This window comes from Ictalurus punctatus, chromosome 20 (genome assembly GCF_001660625.3).
Source record: "Ictalurus punctatus breed USDA103 chromosome 20, Coco_2.0, whole genome shotgun sequence".
Classification (NCBI taxonomy): Eukaryota; Metazoa; Chordata; class Actinopteri; order Siluriformes; family Ictaluridae; genus Ictalurus; species Ictalurus punctatus.
This window is the reverse complement of record NC_030435.2, coordinates 18,438,813-18,456,323: the sequence shown is the minus strand read 5'-3', so window position 1 is coordinate 18,456,323 and position 17,511 is coordinate 18,438,813. Positions and strand designations below refer to the sequence as shown.

Below are 17,511 nucleotides of genomic sequence, written 5' to 3'. Positions count from 1 at the left end.
CCATTCTTCTCTGCAGCTCCAGTCGGATGGGGCCGTGCCATTTTTAGGTCGCTCCAGAGATGTTCCATGGCGTTGGGCCACTCAAGGACGATCACAGATTAGCCGCTCTTGCATCGTCTTGGCTGTATGCTTGCGCTTGGGGTCATAGTCCTGTTGGAAGGTGAACGTTTGGCCAAGTCTGACGCCCTGAGCGCTCTATAAAAGGGTTTCATTAAGAATCTCTCTGTATTTTGCTGCGTTCAGCTTTCCTTCCAGTGCTCCAGTCTCTTCTGCTGAAACCCCCCCCCCGCCACAACATGATGCTACCATCACCATGCTTCACCACTGGGATGGTACTGCACAGGTGATGAGCAGTTCCATGCTTTCCTCCAGACATGACTGTCAGAATTGAGGCCAAACAGTTCAATCTTCATTTCATGAGACCAGAGAATCTTGTTTCTCACAGCCTGAAAGTCCTTTAGGTGCTTTTTTTTTCTCTTCTTTCTGTTTGCAAATTCCAAATGGGCTTTCATGTACTGAAGAGACGCTTCCGTCTAGACACCCTGACATAAAGCCCAGATCGGTGGAGTGTTGTAGTGATGGTTGACCTTCTTCAAGTTTCTCCCATCTCCACACATGACCTCTGGAGCTCAGCTACAGTGACCATCAGGTTCTTGGACCCCACTCGTACCAAGGCCCTTCTCCCCTGATTGCTCAGTTTGGCCAGGCGTCCAGCTCCGTCTAGGAAGCATCCTGGCTGTTCCAAACTTCTTCCATTTAAGAATTACGGAGGCCACTGTGCCTCCAATCTTCAGTGCGGCAGAAAGTTTTTCGTAACCTTCGCCAGTTCTATACATCAACACAATCCTTTCTCTGAGCTCTGCAGGCAGTTAATTTCACCTCATGGATTGGTTTCTGCTCTGAAAATCTTTTTTTTTTTTAAAAAAAACCCAATCATTTTTTAAACCGAATTTGCCACAGGTGGACTCCAATCAAAGTGTACAAACATCTCAAAGCTGATCCAGAGAAATGGGATGCATCTGACCGTCATGGCAAAGGGTCCGAGTACTTATGACAATATGAGAGCAAATTTATTAAAAAGTAAAAGAAAAAAAAAAGTTAATCATCACAAATCTTGTTTTTGCTTTGTCATTATGGGCGTGTAGGTTGATGTGGAGAAATTTTTTTTTTTTTTTTTTTTTAAAGTATTTTATCAAAAGGCTGCAGCATAAAACTGAAGGGGTCTGAATACTTTCTCCCTCATATGCGCGCAATAGAAATACATGTACATGCATTTATTATATTCAAGTTGTTTCTTAATCATCTAACGTTAGATGCTGCCACATAAATAAATATTAGGGGCTTAAAGAAAAAAATAAAATACATTCGAATCGGAAAGTCTGTCCAACAGTCTACAAAATGGCCACGTCAAATTACAAGCCGAGTTCCGATTTGAACCAAAAATAAAGCGGTTGAAAACCTGAAAGTTTAGTAAAAAAATCAAAAATAAATAAAAGAAAAAAAATCAAAAAGCACACTCCTTGGCGTGTTAGAGACAGAGCCAGCATATGAGGTGAGAGAGAGAGAGAGAGAGAGAGAGAGAGAGAGAGAGAGAGAGAGAGAGAGAACGTAAGCAAGAGAGAAAGAAAGAGAACGAAAGCAAGAGAGAAAGAAAGAGAACGAAAGCAAGAGAGAAAGAGGGAGAGAAAAAAGAACAAAAGAAAAAGAAAGAGAGAAAGAAAGAGAAAGAAAGCGACAAAGAAAGAGAGAGAGAGAGAAAGAACGAAGAGAGAAAACTAAAGCAAGAAAGAGAGAGAGAAAGAAAGAAAGAGCGAGAGAAAGAAAGAGAGCGAGAGAAAGAAAGAGAGAAAAAGAAAGAGCGAGAGAAAAAGAAAGAGCGAGAGAAAGAGAGCGAGAGAAAAAAAGAAAGAAAGAGCGAGAGAAAGAAAGAAAGAGAGAGAGAGAAAGAAAGAAAGAGAGCGAGAGAAAGAAAGAAAGAAAGAGAGAAAGAAAGAGAGAGAGAAAGAAAGAGAGCGAGAGAAAGAAAGAGAGCGAGAGAAAGAAAGAAAGAAAGAGAGCGAGAGAAAGAAAGAGAGCGAGAGAAAGAAAGAAAGAAAGAGAGAAAGAGAGAGAAAGAAAGAAAGAAAGAAAGAGAGAAAGAGAGAGAAAGAAAGAAAGAGAGAGAGAGAGGGAGAGAGAGAGAGAGAGAGAGAGAGAGAGAAAGAAAGAAAGAAAGAAAGAGAGAGAGAGAAAGAAAGAAAGAGAGAGAGAGAGCGAGAGAGAGAAAGAAAGAAAGAAAGAAAGAAAGAAAGAAAGAAAGAGAGCTGAATTTTTTTGTGGAAGCTCAAAGGAAACAGAAACCCCCTGCAATAATTTCACCAGTGTTCTCATTGCCATTTTCTAAGTGCACATCACATCACATCATATCATATCACAGCGCTGTGGAACGCCTATGAAGCAGTTATTGTCATCACTTCCGTCCAGAACAGCTCCCTCACCAAACCTCGCTTTTTTCCCTTCTCTTCAAAAAACAAACAAACAAACAAACAAACAAACAAACAACACGCAGCTTGTTACGTTACCGAGAAACCGCAACATGCAAACTCCCATGTCCTGAAGACTGAACAGAACTCGATCGTATTGGCTCGTGCCCGAATCGTATTGTGTGGTATCGGTAGTGCACTGAAGTGTAATGGATCGTTACTTATTTAACGTATTGTATCGTATTGTACCTTACACATAGGAGAGGAGTAGATTATCGTCTGAAACAGGATGCCTCTTAAATCAATAGAATCGTAAATAGACTGCTAATGCAAAAATATTCTCTCGTCCCACGTTAACTTTTGGTTGTGGGTTTTATCACGGAGATGTTCTGATAAAAAAATAATAAAAAAAATTAAAAAATGACCACGGGTGAGATGCTAATTCTAAGGCTAGGTCTTATGATGTAGAATGCATGAGTGAGTGAACTGTCTCTCTGTGCGTATGCGCGACTGCCATTTAACCTCTCCTTTTACAGGTTATACCAGGAAAGATTTGATCCATATTTATTTAGCTATGCTTCTCAGATCCAGCGAGTTTCAGAAACGCTCACCTAAACTATGTATACAGATCGAGAGATAGACGGGCGAGAGCCGAGGGCGTTATTGCAGGTTTCGGGGTGAACAGCGCCCCCCCGTGTCACTCCACCGCTCCAGCCCTGAGCCAGAAGCCCACAGAGGGGCCTTTGATAAATGAGGCCCTCTAGGAGCGCCTGCCTAAAATAAAGCTCCTTCACATCGGCCGTCCTCATTTCCTTCAGCCAGGGGCTCGCTGACCTACTTCCAAACACACACACACACACACACACACACACACACACACACACACATATATATCCTCCGTAATGTAGGACGGGCTGCTAAACTTCAGAACGGACACGGAGAGGAAGAGAGGAAGAGGAGACTGTTTTATGAACGGAGTTTTCAAACGAAACGATTTGATTGCGGTCATCGGAACCACTACAGAGATCTCTAGTTTCCCCGTTTTTTTTTACATTTTGAGTGGATCAACACTTCACTTTTCATCCTGACCTCCAAACAGAAATATAACATCCATCTGCCTGCTATCATTCCCAAAAAAAACCCTGAATCCCAGGGAGCCATATTTCTCTCGCCAGACAAGAGAAAAAAAAAAAGGTTTGCAGGTTTGCACAGCTCGATGTAAAGAAAAATCAATAGATCTGCAGTGAGGAGAGTTTGCTGATTGATGTTGGGGTTCAGTTTGATCTTTTTAGGTCAGTAAATCACACAGACGCCCACTACGCCGAGAGCGGTTTGGGATAAAAAATAAATAAATAAATAAATAAATAAATAAAAACACATGTAGACAGTGTGTCTTCTACCTGAAAATGATGCTTTGCAAGTCGAAAGGGTACTCGATGATGCCCGTGGTTGGGATTCGGACCCTAAGTATGTCCTGCTGGGTGGGCAGATAGTGCTGCTCGGAGATACGGTCCAGATCGGATAGATAGCTAGGCAGGGAAGGAGAGAAACAAAAGAGACAGATATGAAGGTCGTAACATTGACAAATAATCCAGGACTTCTTCATGAGCTAGGAGTTCAGTAGTCCAGTGCTGAAGCCTCCTGTCCCGAGTGAGGCCGTGATACCCGGCGCTGAAGATCCACAGCGTCCGGACGGTAGAGCTGCGAGATATGACGAGATACTAAAAAGAACTGCGTACTAGCTCGTTCGGTAGGATTAATCAAATATCGACTCGTTACCTTATGAACTGAAATCGTGTTGTATTGTAGCAGATTCGCTGATGGCAAATAAAATCCACTGCTGCCTTATGAGTGGAAATCGCGTCTCATATAGGATTCGTAAAGTAAGCGTAAGTTTATTTTCTTTCACTGCTTGTTGAACGTGCAACTACAAATGAAGAAAATGATAAGCCAGACAAGCACGTGGGCTACTTCTTTTAGTCCAACCCTGGAGTGTGTAAGCGACACACTGCTGTAAAACTCAATGATCAGAGAAAAACTCTTTGGAGATTCAATAAATAATCTTACTGAAGCTATACACCAGACAATCTTTATAATCAGATCCAGCAGTGGGGGGGAACAACAATTTTTCTGTAGCTGCGGGATGACGGACACGCATGTACACATGGCAAATACTACATTCTCTCTCTCTCTCTCTCTCTCTCTCTCTCTCTCTCTCTCTCTCACACACACACAAACATCTAGAAGTAACTCTAATACAATACTGCATTTCTTTCATATGCGTGTCAACTATGCCCGAGCTTTCCAGACTCCCGATATATGTTTGTCAGAGATGCACCGATACTAAATTTCTCAGCCAATGCGGGTAACTGATCATTTAGAGTGATATCGGCCGACACCGATAACCGATAGTTCCGCCTTCTTTTCAATGAATAACAATCAATTCCACAACTCTGAAAGAAATGCATAAGAAAACTTTATTCTCTCCATTTCAACAGTACCTGGTCTCATACACAGAAAACACATGACTGTAATTAACATTAACACATGAACTCAATTCTGAAGATTAAAGTAAGATTTCTTCACTTACTGAATGTTATTAATTCATATTAACATTGACTGAATTCTAAAAATCCTCCTGTTAGTCTCACATTCACTCTCCACAAACAAAAGCATTTCTACTCCATCACTGAACATCAAACTGCTAATACATAATATCAACGTTTTTATATATTAACATTAACTGGATATGAAATATCCTACTCTACAAATATATTTTTCTGTGAAATATATACCTTTTTTGTCTTTCAACGGTGTACTGGCGCTTTAATTCAGCGCGAGCAGCTCGTCAAAATAAATAAATAAATGATTCGACTCGACGCTGAAACTCCCGCTTCACTGCTGCTTACTTCCGGTGTAAAATATTATGAGTGCAGAGATTACAGAGATTACAAACTGCAGTTTTGTCATCATTCCACACGAGAGACATCATCTTTACGCACAGCACGAAATCGATGTGTTTTCCCGCCCGCTTTTGATTGACAGGATATAATCGGCCCTGATCATCGGATGTTTTCAAACTATCGGCGTCAAAGACAGCCTTTAATCGGCCGATACAACGGTGCATCTCTGATTTTTTGTGCATTTGGCTCCAAATTTCATTCCTTAGTGTGCTTTTCATGAAGTAACTGACGATAGCTAAGGTGAGCCTGAGGCCACATCTGTTCTTACCTGAAGTTATGATGAACATTTTCTGGAAAGATGTATGTATGTGATCATACATAAATCCTAGATCTTGATTTAATCATTCTCATGAACAATCTTGTGAATGCGAATTAAAACAAATGTTTTAGTTATTATTATTTTTTTTTTAAAAAAAGAAAGAAAAGTGTGTGGCAGATTAAACCGCGTACACAGCAGTAAATCGCAGGTCTTATCCAGCTTTATGATCGTGTCTGCCCGACTGATGATTCTATCAGTGCAAACACGCAAGGCAGACGGATCTGGTGCATTTCGTGAATAAACATGACCACGACAGCAGTCATGTGCGTCTGCCATGATAAGATCAGTTTGGAGAAAAACGATCAGAAAGCTGGATACGAACTATCCGCCTTTGACCTTTGCCCGTAGCCCGTGCACAAACAACCGCGGTCTCGTTCCCGCGCCGCTAACTGCTCCAGACGAAACTTCGATAACCTTTAATGGTGGAATTGTGTGAACTTTCTTCAGTTCGGGACTTTAACTCGCTTATGTTCAAGAGTGTGTTTTCTCTGTCAAAATACCCTACACAACGTGCGTATACGTGAAACCTTTAAGATTCTGAAGCTTGCATCCAAAATAAGTGCGCAAAAAATTATCAAGGATGAAACCAACCCAACAATAGTAAGTGACGAGGTACTAATGCTGCTTGTTCGCCTCTTGTGGGTGTGGTCTAGTGACCACTAGTGGGTGTGGTCTGGCATTCTGATTAGAAATGGAAGTAGCTGTATATTAGTTTCTAAAGCCAGCTAATTCAAAACAAATTAAATAATGCACTAACCAGCATGAACCCTGGCTGCTTGATTTACATGTTAAGTGCTCGGAAATTCTTCTAGCTTTACTAGTTCGGTTCCCTCACCAAAGGTAATGGTCATCTTCCAATTTTATGCGTCAATCAGTAAACGGGAACTAATTACAGGTAGGAACTCAAGTGGAAAGTTGGGAACTGAAGAAGTGTTGGAGCGCAAACGGCATGGGATTGATTCGAGGAGTCATCCGAGCCCATTGTGTGGATTAGCTGTGTTATGGCGTCATATCTAATCTGGAAAGAATTGAGAAAATCTCGATTTAAATGTCGTTTGTGTACGTACATGGAAAAAGATTGGTCCTAGGTCATATTGTCGCTAGTATGAACCTAGGTTAAGGCAGACCAGCATCTCTCCATAGACATGCACTGGCTGGCAGATGAATCTGGGTTTTTTTTTGACAATATGCACATTGACATTTCAGAGCACTTCACAATAGCAGCTAATCTGGCCTCCATTGGTCTTTTATATACATGATTCTTTTTACACAGTTAGGTTTTTTTTCCAGATATGTAAATATTACACAGGGTACTAATCTGTAACGTGCCGCGTCTCTGGCGTGGTACCCTCATGGTCCATCCATTTATATAACTTATACAAGTTTTAAAAGGTATACTAAAAACTATGCTTTCAGCTGAAAGATAATAAAGTTGGCCCAAAAAAAACAAGCAAACAACAACAACAACAAAAAAAACAGATCTTCAGAACTACCCTTCACATGCAACACACACTTACTCAAGCAGGGGGCGCTGTTTTGTCTTTTTCACATTCCACCGTCATTCTCACTGTCCTGCACGGTTTCATGAGACGAAGTTGAAGGTTTATGACCCGGCACAGTGACAGAGCATCGCAGCTGCTGGAAGCTCGTGAATTCATTGAACTCGTTTACATCCTGGATTGCTAAATCAATGCAACATTCAGACGCAGTGCCCCCAAGGCTATTTTCTCGAGTCTTGTTCGTTTGAGTGCTCCAAGAATAAACAAAGGCTTTTCACCGAAACTTTACGTAAGATTACACGTAGTTCAGAGAGTTTAGAACCTTCAGTTTGCTTATATTAACCTTGTCGCTCTTTCATTCATACACACAGATTCAATTATTGTCGAAAATCCAATAAAGCTTTAATGCTGGCGCTCTCCCACATACACACACGTACGCAATAACAGCACCTTGAAAAAATCAGTCCAACACTATAGTAAAGTGTGTGTATACTTACTATTTAGTGGAGTCAGAGAGCTGGTACTCTCTGCGGCGGTCGTAGGCCTCTTGGATGCCCGGATCTGACCACAGCATCTTAATGGCGTTCACGTAGGGCTGATCAAATGACGAGACCTTCTCGATGTCCACCTCCTTCACCAGCATGGCGTTGGCCTGCAGTCAAATTACAACCCCGATACAGGAAATTAACACAGCTGCAGGAAGAAAAAGGACCGGTGTGGATTACAACGCAGGTAATGGGCGGCTGTGGCTCAGGTGGTAGAGCGGGTTGTCCATTAATCGAAGGGTTGGCGGTTTGATTCCCGGCTCACGTGACTCCACATACCGAAGTGTCCTTGGGCAAGACTCCCGATGGCAAGCTAGCGCCTTGCACTACCATTGGTGTGTGTGTGCGAATGGGTGAATGAGACACAGTGTAAAGCGCTTTGGAACGGCTAAGGTACGTAAAACGGAAATGTTTCGTGTGTGAACTTAATGAATCATGGAGCTGTTGCTCCTTGGCCACGTTCAGGACAGCATCTCTCCGCTGTTGTCTCCCAAAATAATGATTTCATTCGCTTCAGAAATATCGACGTGTACGTGATCTTAACTAAACATTCTCAGACCTCTACCTGGTCAATTATACAGGCATTATAATGAAATGCAGCTTATAGGACCCCATTTTGACTAGCAGCAGGACTGTGTCCCAGCTTTGTAGTACATCCTGAAATCCTGTCCAGTCTACCACAAAAAAAAACAAAACAAAAACAACCACCAAACTACTCAAACACATTTTCTTCTGCATCAGAAGAGATTTATAACAAAAATATGACGGTGTGGGCGTGTCACCGCGAGTTTACATATTAACGTACAGGGGCGTATACGGCAGACAGACAAGCATTTAGCATTTCTGGAAGGAGTCTCCAGTTTCAGTGCTTTAACAGTCTGAGGTAAAGCTGTAGCTTCAAGTTTTCAGATACTGAAGGTCTTTTAGATTATCTGCATTGTTTTTGTAGAGAGAGGGGGAAAAAAAAGAGAGAGCTTTTTAAGAAATAAAGCAAATAAATAAACAAAAATATATTTTGTAATAAAAGTAGTTTTGTAAGAACTACTTGTCTCGGGGAAAACCGCTGTGTTTTAAGAGGAACAACACACTCCAGGACGTGATGTTATAATAAAATAGTCAACTCCGCAATGGTAACGACCCTGTTGATGATTATTTTTAAATCAATTATAAAAAATATTCTAATTATTTTCAGCACATCCCAAATGTTTTTTTTTTTTTTTTTTTTTTTTTTAAAGTCCTTATTAAACATATTTTAAATACTACATACAGTGTTCATTTTTAATTTCACGAAAGCTTCAAGTGCAGATAATTATTTGTCGTGCTGTACGGGCAAATAGACGACTGCTTGAAGCCGTGGGCTGCGTCCCAAACCGCGTACTTACCTAGTATATAGTAACCAAAATACATGCATCCTGCCTACTATACAGTGAGTACGTACACGGTTTGGGACGCAGCCGTGCTCTCGTTTGCCGTCGAACGGTTGAGCACTGCCGTGTGTGTACGTGTCCTGTCGCAAAATGCGGTGAAAACTCCCACACGACGTTAACAGCGTGATTAAGGTGTGTACATGTCTGTAACGCACATCGATAATGCGACTAAAACAGGAATACTCCACATGTCTTAATTCCATTTGTGTTTACTTCGAGTATGACTTTAGTTGTATTAAGGTAATAAAAGAATTGCTGTTTACATGCTAGTTTCTTAATCAGAGTATCGACTTAATATCGGATTATTGTTGTCCATGTAAAAGTAAAAAAATCTGAAAGATGTTTAGAAGGAAACCCCCCCCCCCAAACAACAAAACCCTGGCTGCTCTGTGGTGGACAATGACGAACTGATTACAGAGGCTGTGAGCGAACATTAAAACAAAAGACCAGCTTTGATTTCATTCGGGTTGACTTTAGAATGACTCGGCCCTGTTTCCCAAAGCAACTGTAAACGCATCTCGAGTGAGTGAACGACGCGAGACTCGCTGTGTCGTTTAACGACGAGGTTTCAACTGCCATGCTTTTGGGATGTGGTTGAAAATGGTTTCATTTTGTTTATATATAACAATAAAAAAATTAAATAAATAAGTGCAAGAATATGGTACAAATCCTACCTTAACCACTGTATAATGTGTACAATTATCTCATTCTAAATTCTAAACACCCGAGTGCATTGGCACCCTGCCCATGGTGTACCCCGCCTTGTGCCCGATGCTCCCTGGGGTAGGCTCCAGGTTCCCCCGTGACCCTGAAGAGGAGTAAGCTGTATAGAAGATGGATGGATGGATGATGGACACCTGAGTGCATTCACATGAACTTTTGCTGTGATGTCCATTGTTAATGTCAGCTCTGGTTTAATAGATTAATAGAACACTTTTTTTTTTTCTTTTTTTTAAACTTGTGGGTAAAACTATTCACAAATTATGTAACACTGGGATCGAGGCATTCCAATTGGGGGAAGCAAAGTGTCTCACGGTCGGCTTTGAAGAGTCTCGGTTGCACTCGTACTGCATGCACAAGAGGGATAATCGTAATTGCAGGCTTTGTTTTTTTGCTCTTCGGCTCGGTGGAGCAGCGGCAGAGTGTCGGCGCGCGCAGGTGACGCCGAGAGGAATAGAAAGCGTACCAGAAATGTTCTTTAAAAAAAAAATGATAAAAATGAAACCGAGCATAATTTGTTTTAAGTTGAAATGTTTGGGGAGCGGAGGCATGCCACATCCTCACACGGTGAACTATTGAGCGAGAGATGGGGAGACTTTTACTTAATATCAAGATACTTTAATATTAAGCGAAAAAAAAAAAAACGTTCAGTGAAGGTTTTACTCGGATCACGGTTAAGAAATGAACAATTGTTAAAATCAATAATAATAAAAAAAAAACCCCACAATAAACTGTATGAGGAAACTGTGATTGAATCCCAGTGATGTGAAACGTAATCTTATTCTTAACTATACTTTAATTACATCCCAGATTTACTCTGTAGTTAAATTCTGGGTTGACTTTTATTACTATTCAGCGCCGGCGAGATTTAGCCTTTGTTTCATCTCTACCTACCTTTAATCCTTTAGTCTGTCCGGCTCTCACCTCCTTATCTGTAATACGCTGCTCGGCTTCAAAAGCTTCGGCTTTGATGCTACCGCCACCGTGCTTTTCATCTCACAGGTCACGGACTAGCCCGTAACTCGTCCAGCTGCACCGCATTCTGGAACTCCGGGTCTGATGTTCGTCACTTCTACGCCTCGTTAATACGGCGGTGAAAAACCCGACCGTTACGCCTCACGTTTCAGATTGTTAAATAAATGCCACTGTATCTTTGCTAGCAACGTCCGCAGTGCTGCCCGTGCGGAACGTCTGACTTCTCGAAGGAATCGTGAAGATACAACACCGATCGACAAATGAGCACCAGAATCGCTAAATCACATGAGAAATACTTCAGTGTAAAAATATATATATAGATTTTTTTCTTCAGGATTCCTTTAAATGATAACATCATAGTCCATGACGTACGGCACCACAACGTATTCAGCTCCCCCTCACCTTGTTCTGCTCGTACTTGTAGCCGATTTTGAGCGTCTCTGTGGCGCGGATCATGGACTGCATAGACGTGTAGATGTTCTGGTAGACCAGCTTGGTGAAGCCGCGCTTGTCTTCGTCCGTGTAGCCGGTGCCATGGATGATGCGCATCTGTTTGATGAATGTGCTCTTGCCGCTCTCTCCCGTCCCTGCATCAAAAGGAGGAGAGGACAAAGGTCAGGGTTAAAAGGTCAGTTCCTGTCATGTTTATCGTGTTCTACTACTGGCTCACTCGATATCGCATTCGCACGTCGTCCATTTCACGGTGTCTGTGCGGTCGCAAAAGACTTACTGACGCACACGCTGGAAAAGGTCAATAAGGTTCATTCCAGCGTCATATCGATCCATCAGTGGAAGAGGCGATTCATTCGAGTCAGCTCGTACCGGTTTCGGAAAAATATCTCCTGCAGTAAATCAAATGGATTATATAGAGACGTTCAGTTAACGGTACTTATTAATTGGTTGAGCAGTCAAAGAAAGCAGTCTCGTTGCGAGGTCAAGTCCCCAGACTGCCACTCATTAGGACCACTACAACTGGACTTGGTTCTGTATAAAAACCATTAAATACGCAAGGGCTAAATGAACAGATGTTTAAAAAAAAAAAAAAAAAAAAGCAGCCGCACACAGTCAGTATTAGGATGGTCAAAAGTATCGGTACTTCAGTAACAAGTCGGTATTAAAAAGCAAAAGAATTGATGGTACTAGATTTTCATAAGTACCGGTAGCACCGGGTCAACCCGGTACTGATGTGCTGCCCGACGTGTGGTCAGTCGGGAACAAGAAGAGCCAAAGCAGCAGCAGCTCCCCCGGTCACCGTGGCTGCATAGTAGGCGAAATACACGTATTCCTCTCGGACGCTCGTTTTCCGCTTTCGGTGCCGTTACCGCCAAGCGTGTAAAAGCAGCGCCTCTAGTATTTACGTGCGGATAGATTAACCGTGCATTCAGGAAGACCGGCTGCTTAACCGCAGTATTTATTCAAGCAGGTGAGTTTAAAATGATGGTAGCGGTTGCATTATGAATGTTGTAGCGTAGTTTAACTGGAGTGTACTATTGCAAGAAAACGTTCTCGTTTTTGCTTACCTAATGTTAGCATACACGCGTTTAACGCTAACACGGTCAGGAGTCCTTATTAACCGTTTAATGCTTGAACTTTTATTGGGGTGAAATAAATGGGAGGACATGATAAGGTTCACTAATTTTACACATCAGAGGCTTTTTGATGAGCGATATAGCTGAAATTTATGTGTTGGAAAATAATAGCTGTGTGGCTAGCACTGTTTATGTCTTTAATATCAGTGAGTCAGAAAAACATTTCTGCTCTTGTCTGGAGAACTCGAGTAGCTTTAATAATGATATACTTTACAGTATACAGAATGGCATTTTAAAAAAAATACGTTTTACATTAATATTTAACTTGATTAATAAAATAGTGTGTTGTTTAATTAGCATGTTTTTGGTACAGAGGATCGTGGAACTTTATTGGTATTGGTACCAACTGCTGAAATTTTGGTGCCATGACAACCTGTTCAGTATACAGGAAATGAGAAAGCGCTAAAGGCAAACAGCTATATTCACCCGACCAAAACACGCCTAACATTATGCATTTATTTATTTAAAAAAAAAAATGTTTGTTCTTTGATGTTCCAGAACAAACCAATTACATGCACATCACGTGACCTTGCTCCCCAAAGGCAAGACTTGCCTTTTTCATGAGCGAGTTCTGAACAGAACAGACAGAGTGTTTGGAGCTGACCGGGAAGCCACGCTAACTCAAATAACCACTCTTTACGACCACTGTGCGCAGAAAAGCATCTCAGAACACGCAACACGTTGAGCCTTGAGCTGAGTAAGCTAGAACAGCAGAGGACTACATCAGGTTCCAGTCCTGTCAGCCGAGACCAGGGATCTGACGGCGTTTCCTCACCTGGCTCGTCCGAAGCGTTCGTTTGGGAACCTTGTTCGTTCTCTCCCTCGGTTCGTTCCGTTTCAGACGTACACGGACACGGCGTTCGCGCCAAAACAAATAGATCGCAAACAAACTCTAGAGCGGTTCGCGCTTGTGGTGAGAAAGCGATCCGATCCAACCTGTATGGCGATACACGATGGAAACTGCGCTACATAAAAAAAAAAGCGTGTTTGTCGTGCTAACGGCTCGTGACGGGACTTTAACTTGGACCAAAAACGAGCGGAAACGCCTCACTGACATTTGGGCCGAAACGTGTTCCTGAACACCTTTCCAAAAAATAAATTAATTAATTAAAAAAAACCCCGCATAACGAGGATTACAAGGTGTTTAGCGAGCGTCTCAAGGAGTTGGGCTTTAATCGCTCCGTGGAACATTTAAATTAGATACATTATAACTACAGCTTAAAAGAAATCCACAATAAGCTCGCGGAGCTGCTGTCTATCCATCTTGACGGATGAGCGCTATGAGCGGAAGCCTGGAACATGACCAGGTGCGTTCTGAGCGACCGCGAGTTTGCGGTTTACTCAGACACGTTTCAGAACGCTCTGAAATGTCGCTTTGCGAAAGCGAACCGAGCCGAGGAGGTAATGCCACAGTGTCCAAAAGCACAGATCTACAGGTCTGAAAACGCCCCGAGGCTACAGGTCTTTTTTCCTAATCTTTACTTGCGCAATTACACGGCCAAATGATAAAAAATTCACTCTCTGTGAAGAACGTTGAGAGACAGACAATAGCCTTTTCTTTGAGGAGAATGACTCAAATGAGGAAAAGTAAAAAGAAACGGAAAAAAAAAAAGGCACAGTGTCTGAAAAGAAGGCCACACACTGGCCAGAGACAGCATTTGGCCAGAGACAGCATAAAAAAAAAATAAAAAAAATGAATAAAAATCTTTAAAGAGCTCACACATAACGAGCACAAAGCTGACACTCGGAAACTAAAGCTATACGCCCCGTTGATTCATTAACTCGTCTCTTTCCCTGTTTGGATAGGTTATTTCGAGAAAGGCAAAGGAAGCGTTTAACTCGTCGAAGCGGCTCGACCCATACTTTGGACGTGTCGATCTGATCCAGATTTTGTCCGTTCTAAGAAGAGTGTTCAATCTTGTTCCTGGAAGAAACCTTCAAAACGAGTATGATGGCATTCCCAGAGAGACAGAAACGGCACTACAGAGAGAAAGCGCCGTTACTGCCGAGTAAGATCCGTTTATAGTGATTCGCAGGAACACGAGCAGGAACTCGCACAAAAGAATACATGACTGAAAAGCCTCCCTGAAGGCGTTCTTATTTCTGTGGAAGAAAGACGTGATGAGAGTTTGTTTGTCTTTTTATCCGATTCATTCTTTTTCCTGTCCGTCAGGGTATCTGCGGGTATCAGCGCATCAAACTGAACACGTTTTAATACCACATTCAAGACATTCCCAAAACATCAGCTATAACGGCTTGTCCTCGTGCGTATACATCTCTTTCTGGAGGTTGCCGCCTCCGATGCTGCAGCCCACCGTGTTTATTTATCTTTCGCATTCTATCGCAGTCACACGATGGAGTATGGGAAATAGTGCGTTCGTGAGTGGACGTCGTCGCGTGTGCGCTCGAAATCGGAGTGCGTTGTGGGTACAGACGAGTGAACGGATGTAGGGGATGAAGACGTCTTCCGGTCAGAATTAGGACACCGCTACAAAATGGCCGACACCCTATAGGAGATAGGGAGCGGTTTCAGACACCGCGTCGGGGTGGGAGGGTCACACGGCGTTACTTTTAAAAGAAAACCCAACTCTTCTTAACGGTGTCGGTTCGGTTGCATATGAAGACCTTTGAAACGTGAATTTAAGACATTTTAATGCTAATTAAAGCCTTATTCTTACATTAAGGAATTGAAGACGTTTTAAGGACCAGTGGACACCCTGTCTACTCTGACATTAAGGATTATCTATATCTTTAACAAACTTTTCTCCCTAACCCCAACACCCCCCCCCGTCACCATGGACAAACAGCATAACGAATACTGAAGCGGTACTTTCAGTACTTGAATACCTCGAGTGTGCTGATGTTTTCCTTCGATACATTTCCAGCTCATTTCAATATTTAAATCAAACCCCATTCGAATATTCATGAAGGAAAAGGCGTACACGCCAGATTCCGCTGTCAATGAGTGAGTGAGCGTGCGTTTGTGTGTGAGTAAGTGTGAACAGAAAAGCTGAAGAGCTGATGGCAGTGTGTAGAGGTCCTTAAGATAAATTCGAGCACCTCTTTACAGACAAAAAAAAAAAAAAAAAACCCTGAATAACTACACGGCGAGCGGAGCACGGCGATTTGGTGCAGGCTAAACGTGACGAATAATGAACGGATTTCAGGCTTGGAGTGATGATAACAGCAAGTGATTTTTTTTTGTTTTGTCCCGATATTGGTAATTAGCATGAGGTATTTTTGGTAAATAAATCAAGACACCTTTTCACCTGGCAGCAGCGATTTTGTGTCCAAGTGCCATGATACACAGCAAAAGGCCCCCGAGTATCGAGAGAAGAGAACACGGTCTCGGAAAAGGACACGAATCCCGTTAAGTGCTACTTAACGCTGTAAACTTGTACAGCTTGTAAGCAAAGCTGTCTTTGTTTACAAGTTTCAATTAAATCCAAATGCTCCCTATACCATTTACAGCCGTACCTCGTCCACATAAATCTGTTAACGCTTAATACAGTTCAAACGTGGAGGTTCCATGTAAAGCTGAACGCTCTCATTTTTTAAATTTCCACATCCTTAATCAACATTCTCCATGTTTCAATGGATTTTTATTTTATTTTTTTACAGAAATTCACGTTCATACAGGTTGTGATGGGTAAAATCTACCTAGCGCCCATAATGCGTTTTGATTGGTGGATGTCGGTCCGGTTGTTTTAAAGAAAAACAAAAAACAAACAAACAAAAAGAAAACTTCAGTATTAGGAACACATTCCTGGTAACCTTTTCCATGAAAAGTGAATAAATCACAGTCGTTTAATATGTACATGTTATGTTCGATTATATTTACCGTGACGTTGAATTCTTGAATCTGATTGGTCGGTAGGTGTTCATACATTTTCAGTTCGTACAGGATTTCACAGAGTTGTTTTTTTTTTTGTGATCGTTGCAGCCAAAAATACTTGATTTTGCTGCGGCTTTTTTCTAAACTTGTGACGCAACTCGAGTTCTGTACTGGAGACCGCTCGAACTGGCGGAATTGCGATTGCACGGAATTGTTCCGCACGGTCTTTCACAGTGATGTTTGCTGGTTAATGAGCTAACGTTTAGCTGTACTCCTGTCCGACACACGCCAATGGCATGAACGAGTGCTGTGATGACGTCACGTCACGAGTCTTGGCCCGAATCTGCGGTGATTTTGAAAAATCGCGAGCTCCTGCGTGTACCGCGGAGTTTGCTCCATTTCGCGTTCATTTCCGAGATCGCACAATCCAGGGAGCACTGAATCTTCTCTAACGTCCCACTGCGTCGAAGTGACGATTTTAATATCGTCGTGCTCGTCCTCATATGCTATCGTTTCCATAGTGACGGCTCATTCACTGGGACTTTTATGGTGGACGCGCCACACAACGACACGCTACTTTAAAGTGGGTTGAACGACGTGCCGTTTATTTAACAAAGAAACGATGTAAATCATCGATATAGCAAAGACGTGTTAAATAAACATTAACGGAAGGAGTCTCCAGTGTCAGTGCTTTGTAACACTCGTTACGTTACGGAAGTTTTTTTTATTAACAGCTTATTAACCTTGAGCGACAGACAGAGGCATTAAACAAAACTACAAACTGGTCGAATATAACGTGCTCATTAAACAATTTAAAAAAATAATAAATCTTACTGTATACCAATTCTTGTAGTACAAGAGGAATAAAACACTTCGGGACATGCCGTTATTGGAAAATAATCAACGTCGGAAAACGGTAACTCCGCTTTGTGTCGGGTTGATTATTTTCCTCGAACCGCAGCACGTCTCGTCCGCGTTTATTCCTTACTGATTACATAACCTGGAGGAGTCATTTATTATGTTACCGTTTTATCAGTGGGAAAAGGTCACATGCATGGAACTCTATTGTGTATAAAAGACTGCGGACGTGTGTTTATTAAAAAAAAAAAAAAAAAAAAAAAAAAAAAAAACTACTACTATTTACACCTTTTTTTGGTTACAAGTATTATTCCAGCTT

At 42.0% G+C, this 17,511-nt stretch overlaps 1 protein-coding gene across 1 annotated transcript in view; it reads right to left on the bottom strand.

Annotated features, from left to right (window-relative positions):
• The window catches only part of gna11b (guanine nucleotide binding protein (G protein), alpha 11b (Gq class)), a 64,879-nt gene that overhangs the window by 13,403 nt on the left and 33,965 nt on the right, over positions 1 to 17,511 (bottom strand). Inside the window, exons 2-4 of the mRNA XM_017495980.3 lie at positions 11,313 to 11,497; positions 7,741 to 7,895; positions 3,863 to 3,991 (exon numbers count right to left, since the gene is read on the bottom strand). Coding sequence (XP_017351469.1) covers positions 3,863 to 3,991; positions 7,741 to 7,895; positions 11,313 to 11,497 — 469 coding nt within the window. The remainder of the gene's footprint in view (positions 1 to 3,862; positions 3,992 to 7,740; positions 7,896 to 11,312; positions 11,498 to 17,511) is intronic.